The sequence below is a fragment of the Ictalurus furcatus genome, chromosome 5 (assembly GCF_023375685.1).
Source record: "Ictalurus furcatus strain D&B chromosome 5, Billie_1.0, whole genome shotgun sequence".
In the NCBI taxonomy this organism is placed as follows: Eukaryota; Metazoa; Chordata; class Actinopteri; order Siluriformes; family Ictaluridae; genus Ictalurus; species Ictalurus furcatus.
The window spans coordinates 23,272,304-23,291,171 of record NC_071259.1 but is presented as its reverse complement, the minus strand read 5'-3'; the positions used below and the strand labels follow the sequence as shown (position 1 = coordinate 23,291,171).

Below are 18,868 nucleotides of genomic sequence, written 5' to 3'. Positions count from 1 at the left end.
AGTCTCAGCTTTATCACTACTTTATTTCTCTATACTTGCATAGGATCACCATCACTACTACATTACTGCACCATCCATCCTACTGTATTAGGACCTGTTAATTGATTAGAATCTGAATGACAAACAAGAGAAGATACTATTTTTCATTGAAGTGAAGCTAGATGATTTATCAAAGCACTCAGGCATTGTAATTAGAGCTAAACACATGGCTCGAGAAATGACTAAGTATCTGGATCTGATGTAGTAGAACAAAAATGTACAAGGCAGGATTTGGGCACTTTCGATTAACTACACCTTCAAATCAGAAAAACTTAAATAGTGTTCAGTACTGTGCCAACTCTTCCCAGATCTGTACGTTCCATCTAGTCACTGTGAACTTGTAAACTATCATTTAGAGAGTGTATGTGCTTTCACAGCTTTCTTTTTTTTTTTTCTAACCCGAGTTGTGTTTTCTTGTGTTTGGGCTTTTCAGCCTCTCTGTTGGTAGGTGATGGTCGTTCCAGCAGCTCTCCTGCTCTGCCCCGGAAGCAGAGAGACAAATCTTCTGGTGGCCTACTTGATGACCCGTTGGATGCCACCTTTACTCGTGACCGCAAAACTGGCTTCTTCAGCTCCTTCATGAAGAAGAAATCGTCAACAACCGCTTCCACCTCTCAGCCTCAGCACAACCTCCCCATGACCCCCAGCAGCTCCTTTCGTGAGATGGAGACGCAGCCTCACAAGAAGTATGAGCCCACAGCTGCGTTTGGAGGTCCTCCTCCACCTCCACTGCCTCAGGCTGATGGACTTAGCTTTTCGCCATCTCATGGAGAAGGAAACCATGTTCAGTCACGGTGCTGTGGAGCCACTTTTGGGCAGAAGCTCTCTGGGTCAAACTCATCCACCTCTAACCAGGTGGGCAGCAGCAGCAGCAGTAGCTGGGCAGGACTTGCAGGCTTCTTCACACCACGCCTTATCAAAAAGACCCTGGGGTTGCGAACTGGGAAGTCTTCTGGGACTGATGAAGGGGGTGGAGGAGCCAGGCCGTTTCCTCGTTCAAATTCAACATCCTCCATGTCAGCTGGGCTGCCAGATTTGGAGCGCATGGCGCTAACATTACCCAGGAACCGTAGCAAGCCACCATTGGAACGTACAGTGTCCACCAGTTCACAGCCAGAGAATGGTGCCCCGCGACCCTCAGATGCGCCGCCCAGAAAGCTAGATGAAGGCACAGCGCAGATCCGGGACAGACCCAAAGCTAAACTACTGCCACGTGCGGTATCAGTGGGCACAGGAGCGTCTAGGGCACCAGGGGTTGGGGGTGAGGCAGAGTCTGATGCTCATACTCAGGGTAGAGTGGGGCAAGATGACAGGCCAGCCTGGTCTTCTCCGTCTAAAACGTTAGTCGGCCCACATAATCATAAAGTCCCGGTCCTGATCTCTCCGACACTGAAGCCTGGCACAGCTGACCTGGTTGGTGTAGACTCTCAGGGCAACCGCTTCAAATTGCTGGCTGACAGTGGCAGTGATAGGCCACGATTGATCAAGCCCAAGTGTGCCCCACCTCCTCCACCCACACTGCGCTCTCTCCAACACAGTTATAGCACAGATGGTGCAGATGAGGCGACTAACATGGGCCCAGAGGTCAATGGAGATGGGGTTAAAAGGTCAGGGAGAGGGTCAGGAGGAGCTCGGCCATGCGTACCTCCACCACAAGCACCTCCAGCACCTGCTGCTTCTTCCGGCAATGCAACAACAAACAAGATGGCCAATGGTGGCACTACCTCCGCCTCCTCGAAGCTGACGCTGAGACGGACCCGGCAGCAGGTGGAACGTATACCACTGGAAAAAGTCAGTAAAGAAGCTCTGCTAGAGTGTGCTGAGTGCTTAAGCCTTGCGCTCCACAGCAGTACAGAGCCATGCTCCAGCAGCCAAGTCTTGGATGCTGGTCACCAGTTACTCGACTACTGTTCAGGCTATGTAGACTGCATCCCACAAACACGTAACAAATTTGCCTTCCGTGAGGCTTTGGGCAAGCTGGAACTCAGCCTTCAGGAACTGCGGGCTTCTTCTACGGGTGGAGGAGGCGGACTAGGTGGAAGTGGGACGAGTCCTGCTCTGGACAACTTGCACTCTTGCATTAAAGAGATCAGTGATGTGGTGCAAAGGTAGTTGGTGGAGTCACATAAAACCCCACTACCCTAATAGAACTTTTTACAAGTTTTTAAGTATTGTTTTGTAAATGATTGGGGGACAGAGGATATTCTCTCCAAAGTACCTCAGTAAAATCACTACAAATGGTCTCTCCCCCTCTGTCATTGTTTACAGTGGACTTTAAAATCGCCAGTTGGAAACAGAGCTCTAAACTTGTAAATAAGCTTGTTGTCCAAAACAAATCACGTACAGTGTCTTTTACCCAGGTTTGGCTACTTATTTTGTGATCAAAAGAGCCTACATTTTAAAGAAATAGAGACTAATCAATACCCACGAACCAGTTCTTTGACATATTTATATGATTATGATGATATTAGAAAGATTGCAGATTATCGTGATTATTACATGGATTACTTCTACTCACAATAACTGGATATGTGATTTTTGTCTGAATGCACAACAAACCCATCACAGTAGAAATAGATCAGTCCTGGATGGGCTCTGCACACACTGTTCAATATTAGCAGTACTGAGCCTTCGGCACAAAGGATACATCATGCAGTCACTGTCACCTCTGATTGATTTCATTCATCTATGTATAGACATTTCAGCATTTGATGGAAGGTTCTGTAGCAGTGTATGCTAATGCCATTCTCTGTATGTCCATGTTTACGGGCATAGTGCTATTCACTAATGGGAAAGGAGTGTGGTCAAGATACTGAACATAGAGCTGTTGATTAGTGGGTATTATTTAAGTGACAGAATTTTTAGCTTATGTCAAATTCGAGGTTCCAGTCATTTGTCCATAGAATGATTTTGTCAAAACACAGACTTCCAAGCCAATTAAACTCAATGGGGACAATCATAAGATGCATGATGATAATGGCAGATAATTCCAGCTGATGTGTAAGTATTTGATTTAAAAATAATAATAATAATAATAATGCGTAGCTGATATTTTTCGATTTTTGAGCAGGAAACATGCTAAAATCTAACACAGTTAATGGATAAAGGATAGTTTCATAACCGGTAATTATGCCAGAATCGAACAATTCAAATGTGTCAGTGTTTTACTGGTATTCCTATAAATATGTGAATATTGATTATAGGCTATGACTCTGAATGTTTTCAGAGGTTACAAGCAGGTTTGGCACCTTGACCCAACAGCTGAATGTGCTGATTTAGACATAGATGGGCTTTTTCTTTGTCTGTCTTGGACACGGGCACAAGTTTGGACACTGTGGTTTCCCACTGTGACTTATAGACACTCACTGCAGAACAGCAACTTTACTGCAATATTGCTAAATATAAGTGACACAGCAAACTGCCATTTCTATAGCACATTGATTTGTACTTTTTTATTTTAATTTTTTTAATTTTTTTTTTTTTTTTTTTACACATTAGAATGTCTTCTAAACTTGAATTTTAAATTATTTCTTATTACAAGCACAGGAATTTCTGTTATAGTTAATAAGTAATCGTGCATTACGTCCTACACGAAGCATTAAAGACCATCTTTATGTAGCTTTGAGTGGTTGCTTGATCAGAAGGACGTTGTTCCTTATAGAAAGTCTCGAAATGAAACAAAGGTCTCCATCTGAGCATCTACGACCTGAATGTATCCATCTTGTCGAACGTTGCATGATTTCATACGGCTTGACCAGACTCCAAAACGTTAAAATGAGGTGCAATTTCCTTTTTCGTTTCTTTTAATCGAAGCCTTGTAATGTCATTAAAGTGATGATGTACTTTTTACACTGGATGCCATTTTAAACGCATGGATGTTGACGGGCTTGCCTTCGATCGTCTATGCGGTGTAATATGGAAATGTTATTGTCTGTACCATTCATCTCGAATTCATTTTGATTCCTCTCAACCAGAACATAATGTGTCCGTACGTTTAGGGGAGCAGTTTTGGTTTTCATCAGATGACGCTTGGTGGTTTTCTCTACCATAAGCCGTTTTCCGCAGTTTCGTGGTGCCTTTTTGTGAGAGATTTTAATAGTCACGATACAAAAACGCGTTCAGGCGGATGAAAAATTGGGAGCAGTTATTCTTGTATATGTAAAATAATGCTTGACTCATCAGTAGTTATAGGATGTCTGACTTCAACCGAAAGATGTGCAATGTTTTGTCCTGTAGCAGTGAAAAAGGCAGGGATTTTACGACCATTTTAATTTTGCTGATGAGATCGTTCATTGGTTCTATCCTGTTGGGACTAAATCCTCACATAAACTTTAGATAGCTAAACTGTAAAGAGATGTTCCGATTTATTCAAACAGCAGGAAATCTAGTTGTTTGAAATTGAAATGCTTGACAGTTGCATAGCTTTGGGGAGGAGGTTTTAGAAGAAAGGGTTAAAAGGTTGACCCTAGTGCAAGTCATTTTCAGGGAATATTTTTGTGATAGGAGAGTTTGAAATGGCAAAGTGCTTATGTTTCATTGTCACTGTTGAATTGCAGATTGATTTAATGTTCCCAGTTAATCAAGTACAGTAGTGCACCATTATGGAGTTCATTATGGTTGCCTTGCTGTAATTTGGCCTTTTATTTAGTTTGGTATGTTCATTATATCTGTGCCATATGAGTTGGCAAGTAGGCAAACCTGTGAAGTGGAGAAGTGGTGTTTAAACAGAATTTCCTGTTCCTGTTTGCTGGTCTAATTTCAAAGCCATCTTACACACATGTGTTTTGCCAGTGCATTCAATCCAACAGTACTGCTTTTATTAGCCCTTTTTTACTCTGCATTTTTATTTCGACACTGTCTTTTAATTTATTTTGGGTTTTTATTTATGTATTTTCTAAGATGTATTGAATCCTGGAAATAACGTTTTTTTTTTTTTGTATGATGAGGTTTCAAGTTATGTTTTTTTTTTTTTTTTTTTTTTTTTAAATGTAAATCTTCATTTCTATACCAAAGGCCACCTCTGCAGTCCTTCAAGTGCAATGACAAATGGAACACACTTAATTTTAAATATGTGAATTTAAAAAGGGCAGAGGTTGACAGAATAACAGTATTTTTCTGTTATGTAAAAAGTATATTTTGTGTGATTTCTAATTTAAAGCTCACTTTGAATAGCATATTACTGTGAAGTGCTCCCTCAGTGTTACACTTGATGTAAATAATAATTAAAAAGGGTTGAAGCTTATGCTGGTGCGATATGTGTTTATTTCGTATTTAAATGTTTCTGAAATATCTGATGTTCTTTATACTGAGACACATTCAGTGGTGCGTTGCAAACCAGTACATACTCGAACGCCCTACTTGCTTGAACGTTAGTCATCACCTACTCGGTAAACATTAGTTAAACATTACGCTGTGTAAATGAGTAAACTCTAGTTACACATGGGGACATGCACAGTATTGAGCTGCTGTATTTTTTTTGCAATAAGACCTTCGTAAACTCTCAATGTGATGTTCTGCATTTATTATTATTAATTTATTATGTTTGTTGGATCACTAAGAATAATGATTCTTCCAGACACTCTTAGCTGGTCAGAAAATTCACAGGATACAGTTTGTTACAGCAGTGATTCTCAGAGTTATTATATTTTGTTATTGAGTACTTTTAGAACTTGTACAGTGAGAGGAAATAAGTATTTGGACACTTCTTTTTGTTATTTAATATACTTCCAGTACATATAACCAGTTCAAATTGACACACTTAATGTATTTTGACTTTGTATTAAATATGAACAAAGGGGATGGTTTCATAAGCATAAACAATCAAATATATGTTTTAAAAATGAAACTGATAGAAGGGGGAGGGGAGTCAGACACCATGAAATAACAGCAATAGTACTTTGCTGCTTCTCCTTTACCTTCCTTTTCATTCGTATGAGAACTCGTTGTGAAGTCTTGCGTGGTGCCTTGAACTTTCCACCTGTATATTATCGAACCAGCTGTTCTGACAGGGATGTTTAAAATTTTCATTAGGGCTATGTAGCTTTTTCCATTTAATTGTGGTTGATTTTAGAAAGTTCTTTCACCTTCACCATGGCTGCTGTTGGTTGCAGGAAATCTTCCCAGCCAGTGTTAATGTTTTTCTAATGACAGCTGGTGCAATTTGCTCATATACTCTCACTGTGCACTTTAATAGGAACACCTGCACATTCGTGCAGTTATCTGCCAATCAAGTGGCAGCAGCACAAGGCATAAAATCATGCAGATACAGGTCAAAAGCTTCAGTTAATGTTCACATCAAACATCAAAATGGGGAAAAAGTGTGATCGCTGAGACGTTAACCGTGGCATGGTTGTTGGTGCCAGATGGACTAGTTTGAGTATTTCAGAAACTGCTGATCTCCTGGGAACTACACAGACAACAGTCTCTAGAGTTTACACAGAATCATGTGAAAAACAAAAACCATCCTGTGAGCAGAGGGTCTGCAGGCTGAAACACCTTGATGAGAGAGATCTGAGGAGTATGACCAGACTGGTCTGAGCCGACAGGAAGTCTATAACTAAAATAAGCACTCTGGTGCTGATTGGTAAATGGTGTGTCTTTCTGTATGGCCCTTATCCAGGCATCATCTAAGATGTTGATACCGAGCCTTGTGATTTGGTCAAAACAACGCACAGGGTTGGGGCCAATAGGTTTTATTGGCCAATGAAGGATGATGTGATCTGGTACACACATGAGAGTGTGGTATGGGCTTGTGCCAGAACCAAAACCAGTCACATCAAGGCACATGATGCTTACTGACTCAGTGTGGAAGGAACTCTGTTCTCGTTTTAATTAGTAACCTGTACGTGTACGAAAGCCTCAGAGTTGCAATGTCATTACTTTTCAGTCTGAAACATTTGGACTTGGTAAACAAATGTACAGTAATGTTGTGGTGAGATGCTGACTTTGTGTTAGTTTAGTAGTATTATGTTCGTGCCACATGAACTTTAGGCTATAATATTTTTTAAACATATAAATCAGTTTGATCCAGTCTTTACTGCAATACCTCTATTATCTGGTGTTAAAGTTACATTATTAACATGTACCATTATCATTGTGTCCTTACTGACACCAGATACCATTACTGCAGGAATTCTTTATTTCAATTATTATTCAGATTTTTATTTGCAAAAATTGTTTTAACATGTAAGTAGAGATGATTTACACATTAGAATGGCGATATCTGTCATAAAAAGCAAAGTATTTAATCTGTTGCATGTATGAAAACAATTGAATTGAACAATGAAAATAAGTTATATATGTATTACAGACTCTGGTTAAAATAAAAATTCATAGGGGTTGATAATCATAATCACAATCATCATTATTATTATTATTATCATTATTATTATTATTATTATTATTATTATTTAATTTGTGAGAGTCAGAAGTGACCATAGTTCTTTTGGAAGCCTGAGGTTTACACCCCTAGTTCGCATATATGTAAGAGACCGTTCATTTATTATTTGCATTAAAAATAATCTTCCATATTTGACTTGCATTGAATGCTTATAATTAATAAACAACCGACCAGAAAAAGCCATGATTGTTCACGTTGAATCCTTGTGCGTGAACACTGCTGATCTGGCAACCTTTGTTGTGAGTCCTGATGACGTCGACGCTCAAACTAGGACTTGCTGTGCATTCAAATCCTGCTGGGAAGCTTGTATTTACGAGTCAGATCCATTGATTCCACAGTATTTTCTTGGAAAACTCGGCGTTTAAAGAAAAAATTCCCACTCGTAATTAAGACTTTGTGTTGGCGTTCAACTCCTAAACACGATCTCCCCGACAAATGAATGGAACACACCATTGTTCTTCTATATACTGAACACTAGAGTGTAGCATTGACTAATGTTTTGGCTTGGTTTTATTTATTTATTTTCATTCCAGGGACTTTATGTCGTTCCCGAGACCTTGTGCAGTGTGTGTGAGTGTGTAGCAGTGTGTATGAGTGTGGAGAAACGGCAGTGTTTAGTAGACGTGCACTGTTCCTGGCTTCACGCGCTCTCGGTTCCAAGGCGGCGGAGCGTCTCGCGCAGCTGTGAGCAGGGAAATTAAACACCGTTGACCGGAGTGTGTGTTTCTACCACAGAGACAGAAATGAGTTGGGGAACGGATCTTTGGGTAAGAAATTTCGACCGCTGGTGTCTTTTGTGTGGCGTCGTATTTTTATTGAGACATGAGACGGCTGCTTTCTGCTGGTTAAAGCTGTGTTTCATCTCCAAATCCCATTTTAGCTTTTCCACAGCGGCAGGAATATGACACGATATCAGCTGGATTAGACGTGTGTATCAATTGGATTAGATATCTGTTTTGTCTCTTTCTTAGACTGAGGTATGGTTCTGAGGACAGGTCTGGATATTCCTCAGTCCGGTTTTCACAGCCTGTTTATCTGACTGAGACGAGCTGAAGGAGATTGTCGGGTTTTCTGGTTGAAATGGCAGTGAATTACAGGACGCTAGTGTCTGTGGTAGTCAGTGTTGTTGGGTGTTGTTTGCTGAAACAATGCGGATACGGTCGCAACTATTCATCAGTAAGATATATATCTACCTTCCTGGAGCTCTTTGAGTATTTAGATAGCTACACTGGTTCTGTTGGACCGGTTTATTTCTATATTCCCGTCGTCTGGTTTAGAATCTTTAGCTTTTAGCTTGTGTCCAGGTTTCAGGTTTAGTGTAGACGCGCGTGAAGTGTTTACGTGTAGACATGGTTAATAACCATATAAGGCCTGGGTTGTGTCATAGTTTTAGCTTCCAGGTGTGTTTTCTTTTCTTATTCTAGCAACACAAACGGCAAGGTTGGATCTGTATGCGTCGTTTTGTCCCGTCCTCAGCTCGAAAAGAAGGACAATGAAGTCTGAGGGAAAGGGTCCCGGCTGGAGGAAGGGGTGTTGGCTTGCTGTGTCCTAAAGCACGACTCCCTAAAGCTGAGCCACAGACAGGACAGGAACAAGGGGACAGGAACAAGGGGGCAGGGCAAGGAACAAGGGGACAGGAAAAAGGGGCAAAGGACAGGAAAGGGGACAGAGGAAAGGGGACAGGGGTAAGGGGAAAGGAACAAGGGGACAGGGCAAGGGACAGGAACAAGGGGAAAGGGACGGTACAGGGTAAGGGATGGGACAGGAACAAGGGACAGGGGACAGGAACAAGGGCACAGGGTAAGAGACGGGACAGGAACAAGGGGGCAGGGCAAGGAACAAGGGGACCGGAAAAAGGGGCAAAGGACAGGGGACAGGAATAAGGGTAAAGGGAAAGGAACAAGGGGACAGGGCAAGGGACAGGAACCAGGGGAAAGGGACGGGACAGGGTAAGGGATGGGACAGGACAGGGGACAGGAACAAGGGGAAAGGAACGGGACAGGAACAAGAGGCAGGGCAAGGAACAAGGGGACAGGGCAAGGGACAGGGGACAAGAATAAGGGGAAAGGGACGGGACAGGGGACAGGGTAAGGGACAGGAACAAGAGGCAGGGCAGGGGACGAGGCAAGGGGCAGGGGATGGGAATAAATATATATATATATATATATATATACCTAAATTCTCTCATGTAGTTTTCCTCATATAACTTTTTAAGGGTTTAGCCATAAGGATAAACTGAAGATGGTGGATGGATGGGATGGAACTTCAGATATTTATGCAATATTCAAATTATTCATCAGACTTGGCTATGTTGAGTCATAAATTTGAATTGTGTTGCATGAACTCTTTAATTTAACAGTATTGCCCTGCCAGATCTACAGATCTATGTCACCTGCACATCAGAGATGGGCCAGAGTCAAACTGGTTCACTGATGCTTTTGTGACTGGCTGTGTGTTTGGTGTTTATCCAGCTTTTGTGGACAATGTGGGCGAAACCACTCAGCCCAGTGACGCGGCTTGTGCCAGATATTCTTCTGGGTAATCCTCATAAACCACAGGAAAACAGAATCTTTAGTTAGTGGTTCCATGTCATCGTCCAGGATCAGTTCATTTGTTCTTTAGTTTCTGTGTAATCCAGTATACAGTGCATTCAGAAAGTAAGTTATGATGTTATTAAAATGCTTTAAATTCTTTTTTTTCCCACTTCAGTCTACACTCCATACCCCTCCATGACAAAGCAAAAACCAGATTTTTATTAAGAAGAACATCACATTGACATAAGTATTCAAACCCTTTGCTATGACACTTGAAATGTAGCTAAGGTGCATTTAGGGCTGCAACAACTAATCGATAAAATTGATAATTAAAATAATCAAGAACGGATTTAATTCTGGATTACGCCCCGTTTATACTAATGCGTTTTTAAAATGAAAACGATCCTTGTCCACACTGGCGTTTCCGCTGTGTTTCAGAAACGATCTCCGTTCACACTACACGACCAAATATGCATGTTACATGACTGTTCATGCACAATGGGCATGCGTATACCAGTGTAAACAGGAAGTTGGTTGCTAGTCCAAACCAGTGTTCCATGTAGGGCTTACACCGCTTGAAATGAGAATTGTTGCTGATTGCTCTAATCATAGCTCGCCTCTTGTGCATGTAGGCAGCTGCAGTATTATAAAATACAGAATTTAACTGCACAATGGCTGCTATGAATGACGAAAAAGCCAGCAAAGCTTGCGGTTTAGTCTCCCTGTTGTTGCGTATACGATCAAGGTAGCGTAATGGTCATATGGAAGGGCTTGACGAATCAGGGAAGGATACGCAATGATCCAGAAGACCCAATCAGGGGGCCATTGTGGGCGAAGCCACGCCTTCGCTTTCAAAAGTCTTTGCTTTGGTTTGTTTACACTGAAACGCGAGCCCAGAGTTTTAAAACTAAAACGGGGTTTTCGGCATTTCCAAAAGTCTCCGTTTTCGAGGGTTGAAAACGCCAGAGTAAACTAGACGACAGGCGTAACCGTAACAAGAGCTATACGTTTTAAAAGGAAAACGCATTAGTGTAGTGTAGGGCCTTAGTTGGGTCTGTGACGTCACTGTGGCTAACCCCCCCCCCCCCCCCCAGTCAGTGACGGCACTTCACAATGGTGAAAAAACGCATTTCTATGAATAAAACACATCTGAGAAACAGCGGAGGTCACAGAGTGAGCTACTGCAGGAAGAGTGCACAATCCAGATCGTCCAAAACATGAGAATGTTTGTTTTTATATTAATCATTTCAAACAAACTCGTAAGTGTATTAACGTGGCTTGTCGTGTCATATACTGCGACAGATGCATGTGTGCTGTTTAATGTGTTCCTGTGGCATATTCAATTGTTTAGACATGATTTGGAAAGGCACACACCTTTGGAGAAAAAAACCAAGTGAGGTCAAAGGGGATTGCCTGCAGAGCTCAGAGAAGGGATTGTGTTGCAGCACAGATCTGGGAAAGGCTACAAAAAAATTCTGCTGCATTGAAGGTTCCCAAGAGCATAGTGGCCTCCATAATTTTTAAATGGAAGAAGTTTGGAACAACCAGGACTCTTCGTAGATGTGGCTTCCTGGTCAAACTGAGCATTCAGGGGAGAAGGGCCCTGACCAAGAACCCAGTGGTCACTCTGGTTGAGCTCCAGATATTGAGTGTGGAGATCAACCATCACTGCAGCACTCCACCGATCTGGATTTTATGGCAGAGCGGCCAGACGGAAGCCACTCCTCAGTGCAAGATGCACGAAAGCCCGCTTGGACTTTGCAAAAAAAAAAATGGGGGAAACGCGGGCAAGCTCTGTGAAATCAGGCAGAACATAGAGGTGATGGAAACACAATCAGGCCATCAGCTTCGGTCAGGAAACAGACATCATAATTCTAGACAAGCGCAAGGGAGCTGTAGTGCATACTTGTTAGATGATGTTTGGTCACATGGGTTTATTTACTGCCTTGAAACTTGTGTAGTTGTTTCCAAGAAACAGTTCGCTGACCTAATGTAACTCCACGTACAGCTTTATGGTGAGGTACAGATAGAGATGCACCGATACTAAATTTCTCAGCCGATACCGATAACCGATTATTCAGAGTGATATCGGCCGATACGATAACCGATACCGATAGTTCTGCCTTTTATGCCTTCTTTTAAATTAGTAATGATTAATTTAAAAGAATTCTGAAAGAAATGCAAATAAAAACTTTATTCTCTCCATTTCAACAAGTTGTTTAACAGTAACTGGTCTCATAAACAGAAAACACATTACTCCAATTAACATTAACACATTAAATAAATTCTGAAGATTAAAGCAAGATTTCTTAACTTATTGAATGTTTTTAATTCATATTACCATTGACCGAAATCTAAAAAACCTCCTGTTAGTCTTCACATTCACTCTCCACAAACAAAAGCATTTCTACTTCATCACTGAACATCAAATTGGTAATATATAATATAAACTTTTTATCTCTTAACACTCACTGGATATGAAATATACTACTCTATAAATATCATTTTCTGTGTAATATATATACTTTTTTGTCGACTCATGTTAAATCTTTCAACGGTGTACTGGCCCTTTAATTCAGCGCGAGGGCGAGCTGGCAGCGCAGGGGTAAATTTGACTCGACGCGGAAACTCCCGCTTCACCTCTGCTCACCTCCGGTGAAAATTTTTAGCAGTGCAGAGTTTACAAACTGCAGTTTCATCATCATTCCACACAAGAGACATCTTCTTTACACACAGCACGAAATCAATGTTTTCCAGCCCTCTTTTGATTGACAGGATATAATCGGCCCTGATCATCGGGTGTTTTTAAACTATCGGCCGATGGCTTATAGAGTGAAAAATAGCCTTTATCGGCTGATACGTCAGTGCATCTCTAGGTACAGATGATTACGTGTCAAACGGTTAAGGTCTTGGGTGAGTGCTGCTGGTGTAGAGAGGCTGCCTGAATGATCTAAATGTTTTTCTGATGGTTTCCTTCCGCCTGACTGGTTAGACCTGTCTGAACACTTGCGTTGCTCGAAAACTAATTTCGATTCATGCATGTGTCTATGAGATGATCACTGATTTATGGTTTACTCAGGCAGTAAGTACAGTCTCTCTTGTCTCTTCTTGTCAAGAGCTGGTGCATGACCTTCCAAATAGAACACCTGTTCATTTATTTCTACAAGGAAATGTAGTACCACTGTCTGATATCATTGCATAGCGTTGGGATTATGGGCATAGATAAGATCTTGCATCTAGGTGGACCTTCATAAGGTTTTGGTTGAAATTATGTACACAGTGAGAGCAGCCCTCAGTATCACTGGTGTAAGGGTCACTGTCATGATAAACACATGATCTATTGTGTAACCCTATTAAACATTCAGCTCAAAGAAATTTGTAGGTAATTATATTTAGAATAGCAAAATAAAAGTGCTTTGGCTTACATCATGTTTACTGGATAGTGAAAACAGGGAAATGTTTTTATTAATTAATTAATTTGTTTTAAAAACTCCAAAAAAATAGAATTCTGATTGTTCATTCAGTCATCTTCAGTAAGCGCTTTATCCTGGTCAGGGTCTTGGTGGATCTAGAGCCAAATATTAGAGCACAGATCTTGGATGGGATGCCAGTCCTTCACCGGGCACCATGCACACACTCCTTCACACCTTGGAGGCTAGTCCATTGGCATGTTTTTGAGATATCTGGGGAAACCGGAGAAGCCAGAGGAAACCCACGTGGACACTGGGAGAACACGCAACACCACACACATACAGTAAGCTCATGATCGAACCAGAAACTCTTGAGCTGTGAGGTTGTGAGGCACCGCTACCTGCTGGACCACCGTGCCTCTCGCTAGAACAGGCACCCAGTTCAATCATCCAATCTAACATGATCGTGTTTTAAACTTTACTGTCTTCATTTTGGGAATATGACCCTTTAATACAAGGCTACGTAAATGTTTATACCCAGTAATAAACAGCCTTCAGTTAATAATCATCTTCAGTTTCACTTCCTTCCTTCTGAAGATGAAACACTTTTTTTTTTTTTTGTCCATTTCTACATTTCAGATGTCAGACATTTCTCTGTCCTCGGAAGCAGTTTTCTGGCTCTGGTTGATTACACATTACTCTTCACTTTTTTCCCAAATCTTTAATGCAACATTGCTGTTGGCAGTTTGTTAGCAAACCCATAAATATATATTACATACATACATACATGGTGTGATTTGTGAAAAAATCTGGGGGGGGGGGGGGGTTTTGAAACGTTTTAATAAATCATGAACCACAGTGGGCCTATATAGACTATGAAGCCTGTTAGGCTATTTCTTGTAGCTGTGCTCAGCATCAGATGATTAACAGTCCAGCTAACGTCCCTGGGTAAATTCATCTATTTAATTGAATAAATCAATAAAATTTATAAAAGACAGCCTGTAACAGAATGTCACCCACACATACCATAATTATTATCTCTACTACTGTACTTGAGGCATTTATTCAAGTAACACATTACAAATATAAACAAGTCCACTACAGTGAAATTTCGTGTCCGAGCGAGATCTGAGTGAACTTTGTTTTTGGGATTTGAGCGCGAGCGGTACATGAGTGGAGCGTTCGCTTGGGCCGTGAGCAGCGGAGTGGAATATTGAGCATCGCACCGCTCTGCTTCACTCATATGCACTGTTGCGATTACATGCATCACGTTACAGCATTTTACTTCGCTATATAAAAAAATTAAATAAATAAAAAATTATTTGAGGTTTTTTATAGGGTCTGTTGGTGAAGTAGCATTAATCACTGTTGGTAGGGGGAATCAATTTAGTAAATAATTCAACAGAGGCAGGGATATATAGACCAGAGGGGGAAACCCCTCCCAGTAAATTGTACTGTGTATGTATGTGTGTGTATCATGTCATATCCTGCCTGGATATTTTGTCTGAGAGCAGATGTTCTTATATTTGAATTTTGAAGTACTGATGAAATTTGAACATGCATGATGTGTGACATATTTCTAGCTTAGGTTTAGCGACAGTTTGGAACCCTGTACCTGTATTGGCTTTGTTCAAGTGCACAGGTTTGCACAGTAGAAGTAATCCACAATGCCTGCAGCCTGAGCGGGTGATTTACCAAGTATGATGTGTGCCAAGTCTAGCAGTACTGCCAAGCTTTCACATACACACACACACACACACACACACGCAAGCGGAATCCTGGGAAAGCACAGTGCAGGAAACAGCTTGTTTGAGCCCTAGTTATGCTCCGATTACATACAACAGAATCATGCATGCGTGTATTGATATAACCAGTTTTCCTTCACCTGTTGTTGCTGACCTGCTTTCATTCCAGCGAATGCAGGTGGTTTCACAAAAGCTTTCCCTTTTCTGTAGTCATGCAGTAAATAATACACACAGCTATTTTATTTCTGATATAACTCCACATTCATGTCCCTTGAACAGCACCCCATCCTTAGCAAGGGGACATTAAGGGTATCTGTGGCCCTTAGATGACTTGTTTTTGTTTCGGCTCAAGCCATTTTCTTGTAGCCAACCGTGAAGTGTTTATGACGTTTGTGCTCCAGAAACAGAGACACTGTCTCAAAACAAGCTCTCGCTGCTGTGTCTCTGCTCCACACTGTGGGTCTTCACAAGCAGAGCTTTGTAGTTCATAATCTTCTCCCTTGGCTCTCTCCATTGCTTGCTGGCACTCTGTAAAAGGCTAGCAGCTGTGAGTAAATGCGTGCCTTTATCGCACGACAAAGATTTATTCAGTTTCGATGTCAAAGTTCACATATACAAAAATGCGTGGTTGAAAACGATGTACTAATTGGATAAACGTTAGCTACAGCGTGGCAGCTGTACTGTGGGAGACCACCAGGCTTCAGTGTGCTGCAGCCTTCAGCGCTCGGTGTTTGTGTAGCACCACATCCAGTCCACTCAGATGTACGGTTGTGACTCAGATCGACAATGCTACTCCAGACAGTGTTTTCAGAAATTTATACAAATGATGTTTTAATTAAGGAATGAAATATGATGCGATGCAAGCTGTTAAAGGAAAATAATCAAAGATGGCATGGTGCGATACGACCTGTAGGGCTGCATGGTATATTTAAATTGTCGAAATATCACAAACAGCTAATAATCGATTATGAAAATCGCTGTGAAGGAATCTCGTTATCGATTAGTTGGTGTGCGTACGAGACGGGGATCGTTTAGTCATTGCGTTACTTCTCTTCCGAACACACGCATCGGAGAGTACGGACCAGAATTGTGTCCCAAATGACGTATACCCACTTCCACTATGCACCATGTATTTTGTATGAATTTTAGAAGGGTAGTATTGTCTCAAATGCAGCATTAGCGTTGTTGTTTGTCTTTTTTTTTTACTAACCGGAAGTATAAGCCACTTCCTAGTCGACAGAGCATGACGTCAAACGCTGGTAATGCGACGCCGCTAGCTTTAGCAGAATACCCAGAGTCGACCAAAATGACATTCTTCAGTTTACTGTTTACGTCAGCGTTCCGTTTCATGCCCAACATGACCTCACTCGGCATCAGACGGAGACGTAGTCATGAAGTGACGACGGAAAAAAAGGGTGCGACCTCCAAGTCCTCTAAGGCAGGGGAGCGTTTTATATTAAATGTCACGAAGAAGACTGTAACCTGCAAACTTTACAAAGCGGAGCACGTTCAGAACGACAGGGATGTATGGTACGATCAAAGTAAACATAAGTAAAACAAAATGCAAAAGGGAGTGGGTAACAGAATCCATAAGTTGCAGTGAAAGTGAAGACTGGAGTTTAATTATCAATGCTTTAAAAAAAAAAAATACTGCATCCATCGGGAAAATAATCGGCCAATTAATCGATTATGAAAAAAATCGTCAGTCACAGCCCTAATCGCGATATGCGTATTGCAAGGGCTTATGATAACTGAATGATTTTAATACTTCAGAAAGTTACAAAAAGTCAAGGGTGAAACTTATCGCCTCACACCTCCAGGGTCCGGGGTTCGATTCCTGCCAGGGCTGTGTGTGTGGAGTTTGCATGTTCTCCCCGTGCGGCAGGGATTTCCTCTGGGTACTCCGGTTTCCTCCCCCAGCCTACATGCATGGTAGGCTGATTGGTGTGTCTAAAGTGTCCGTAATGTATGAATGCGTGTGTGAATGTGTATGTGATTGTGCCCTGTGATGGACTGGCACCCTGTCCTGGGTGTACCCCGCCTTGTGCCCGATGCTCCCTGGGATAGGCGCCAGGTTCCCCCGCGACCCTGAAGAAGGAGTAAGCGGTAGAAGATGGATGGATGGATGGATAATTGAAATTGATTTTACACATGTATTGCATTATCGTATCATAGTGTTTTCCCTAGGATTTCAGACGGCTGTCTAGGATCTGGGGGGAGTGTTTGAAATTATTGAAATTATTCAAGGCCCCCCTGTTGTTTTTGACCTTTATCCATAACATGTTTGTGAAAGAAAGCTAGCAACACTTATTATACTTATAGTCAAAAACACTGACGCTGCACCCAAGCCTTTCTATGGTAGGAAAAACCGTGTATCATGTATCACACTATTAAACAGGTTATTGCATATTGCATTTTTCTTCACTATTGTGCAGCCCTAATGGCCTGATACAAGAGTTACTGTCATTTTCCAATAACAGCATACCTTTTATTTCTTTTTTTTTTTCCAACACGTTTGCCAGTGATTACTATTTTTGTAAAAAAATTTTTTATTGTTGCCAGGAAGTTCTTTTCACTTGCGCTATAGCAGCTGTAAACGATCAATTTCTCTCTTGCCTCTGTTGTCATATATTATCAAAAGAGCCCACTGTCCTGAAGAGTTTCCCTGTCGGAAAACTTAATTACAGCCTTACTTCTGAATGGCACAAAACACTGACCCTGGAGACTCCTTCCAAACATGCACAATAATCATCTTCTAACAAAAAACCTATTAACAATTGCAGACTTTTTTTTAAAACCGTTTAAGTGGATCATCCACCGTACAAGTGCATGTGTAATCTGTCACTATAGAAATACTAACATATTTGAACAAGCAGATTAATATAAATCTTTGAGCACTTCTGAGCAACTGAGTCTTCAACAGTCAGTACGTTTACATGGACAACAATAATCTGATATTATCCCGATTAAGACGATGCGCTGATTAAGAAACGACCATGTAAATAGTGATTACTGATGACCATAAGTCATGCTCGAAGTAAACACAAATCGAATTAAGACATATGGATTATTCCTGTTTTAGTCGCATTATAGAAGTGGATTACAGACATGTACACACCTTAATCACACTATTAACGTCGTGTGGGAGTTTTCACCGCATTGTGCGACAGGACACGTACACGCACGGCAGTGCTCAACCGCTTTACGGCAAACGAGAGCACAACTGCGTCCCAAACCGTGTACCTACCTCCTATATAGTAGGCGAAATACATGTATTTCAGCTACTATATGGTAGGTAAGTATTCAGTTTGGTTCGCAACCCGTGGCTTCAAGCAGTCGTCTATTTGCACGTACAGCATGACAAATAATTAACTGCACTTGAAGCTTTCGTAAAATGAAAAATAAAAACACCCAAAACTGTATACGGTACCATAACGAAGACGTACTGTATGTCGATACGTGAAATTCTGGAGGGAACATCGGACGGCGTGGCGTGGGGACGTAATGACGTGTGCTGTTAATCGATCTACGTTCTATAACATGTAAAACAGGAAAACATGTAAAACATGAAAGGAATCTTCTAAAAGCGACTCATGTAAACACCTTAATCACAATATCGTCTTATTGAGAATAAGGTCCATAATTACATTACTGCTGTCCATGTATTACTGAGGATGATGTGGTATAAACTTAAACATTTAAATAAAAGTAAAAGTTTGATTTCTGGTGCCTTCTCTGTTC

General features: G+C 41.3%; 2 protein-coding genes across 5 annotated transcripts in view; both read left to right on the top strand.

Moving 5' to 3' along the window:
* The window catches only part of abl2 (c-abl oncogene 2, non-receptor tyrosine kinase), a 39,282-nt gene extending 34,001 nt beyond the window's left edge, over positions 1–5,281 (top strand). For both annotated transcript variants that reach the window (XM_053625328.1, XM_053625329.1), the window contains exon 11: positions 473–5,281. In XM_053625328.1, the coding sequence (XP_053481303.1) occupies positions 473–2,151 (1,679 nt within the window). In that variant the 3' untranslated portion in view covers positions 2,152–5,281. The remainder of the gene's footprint in view (positions 1–472) is intronic.
* A 2,706-nt stretch (positions 5,282–7,987) lies between these two features.
* fnbp1l (formin binding protein 1-like) overlaps positions 7,988–18,868 on the top strand; it is a 59,304-nt gene continuing 48,423 nt past the window's right edge. For 2 of the 3 annotated variants that reach the window (XM_053625325.1, XM_053625324.1), the window contains exon 1: positions 7,991–8,205. In XM_053625325.1, coding sequence (XP_053481300.1) covers positions 8,182–8,205 — 24 coding nt within the window. In that variant the 5' untranslated portion in view covers positions 7,991–8,181. Of the gene's footprint in view, positions 8,206–18,868 lie in introns of all 3 variants that reach the window. The other variant, XM_053625326.1, reaches the window with a different exon arrangement.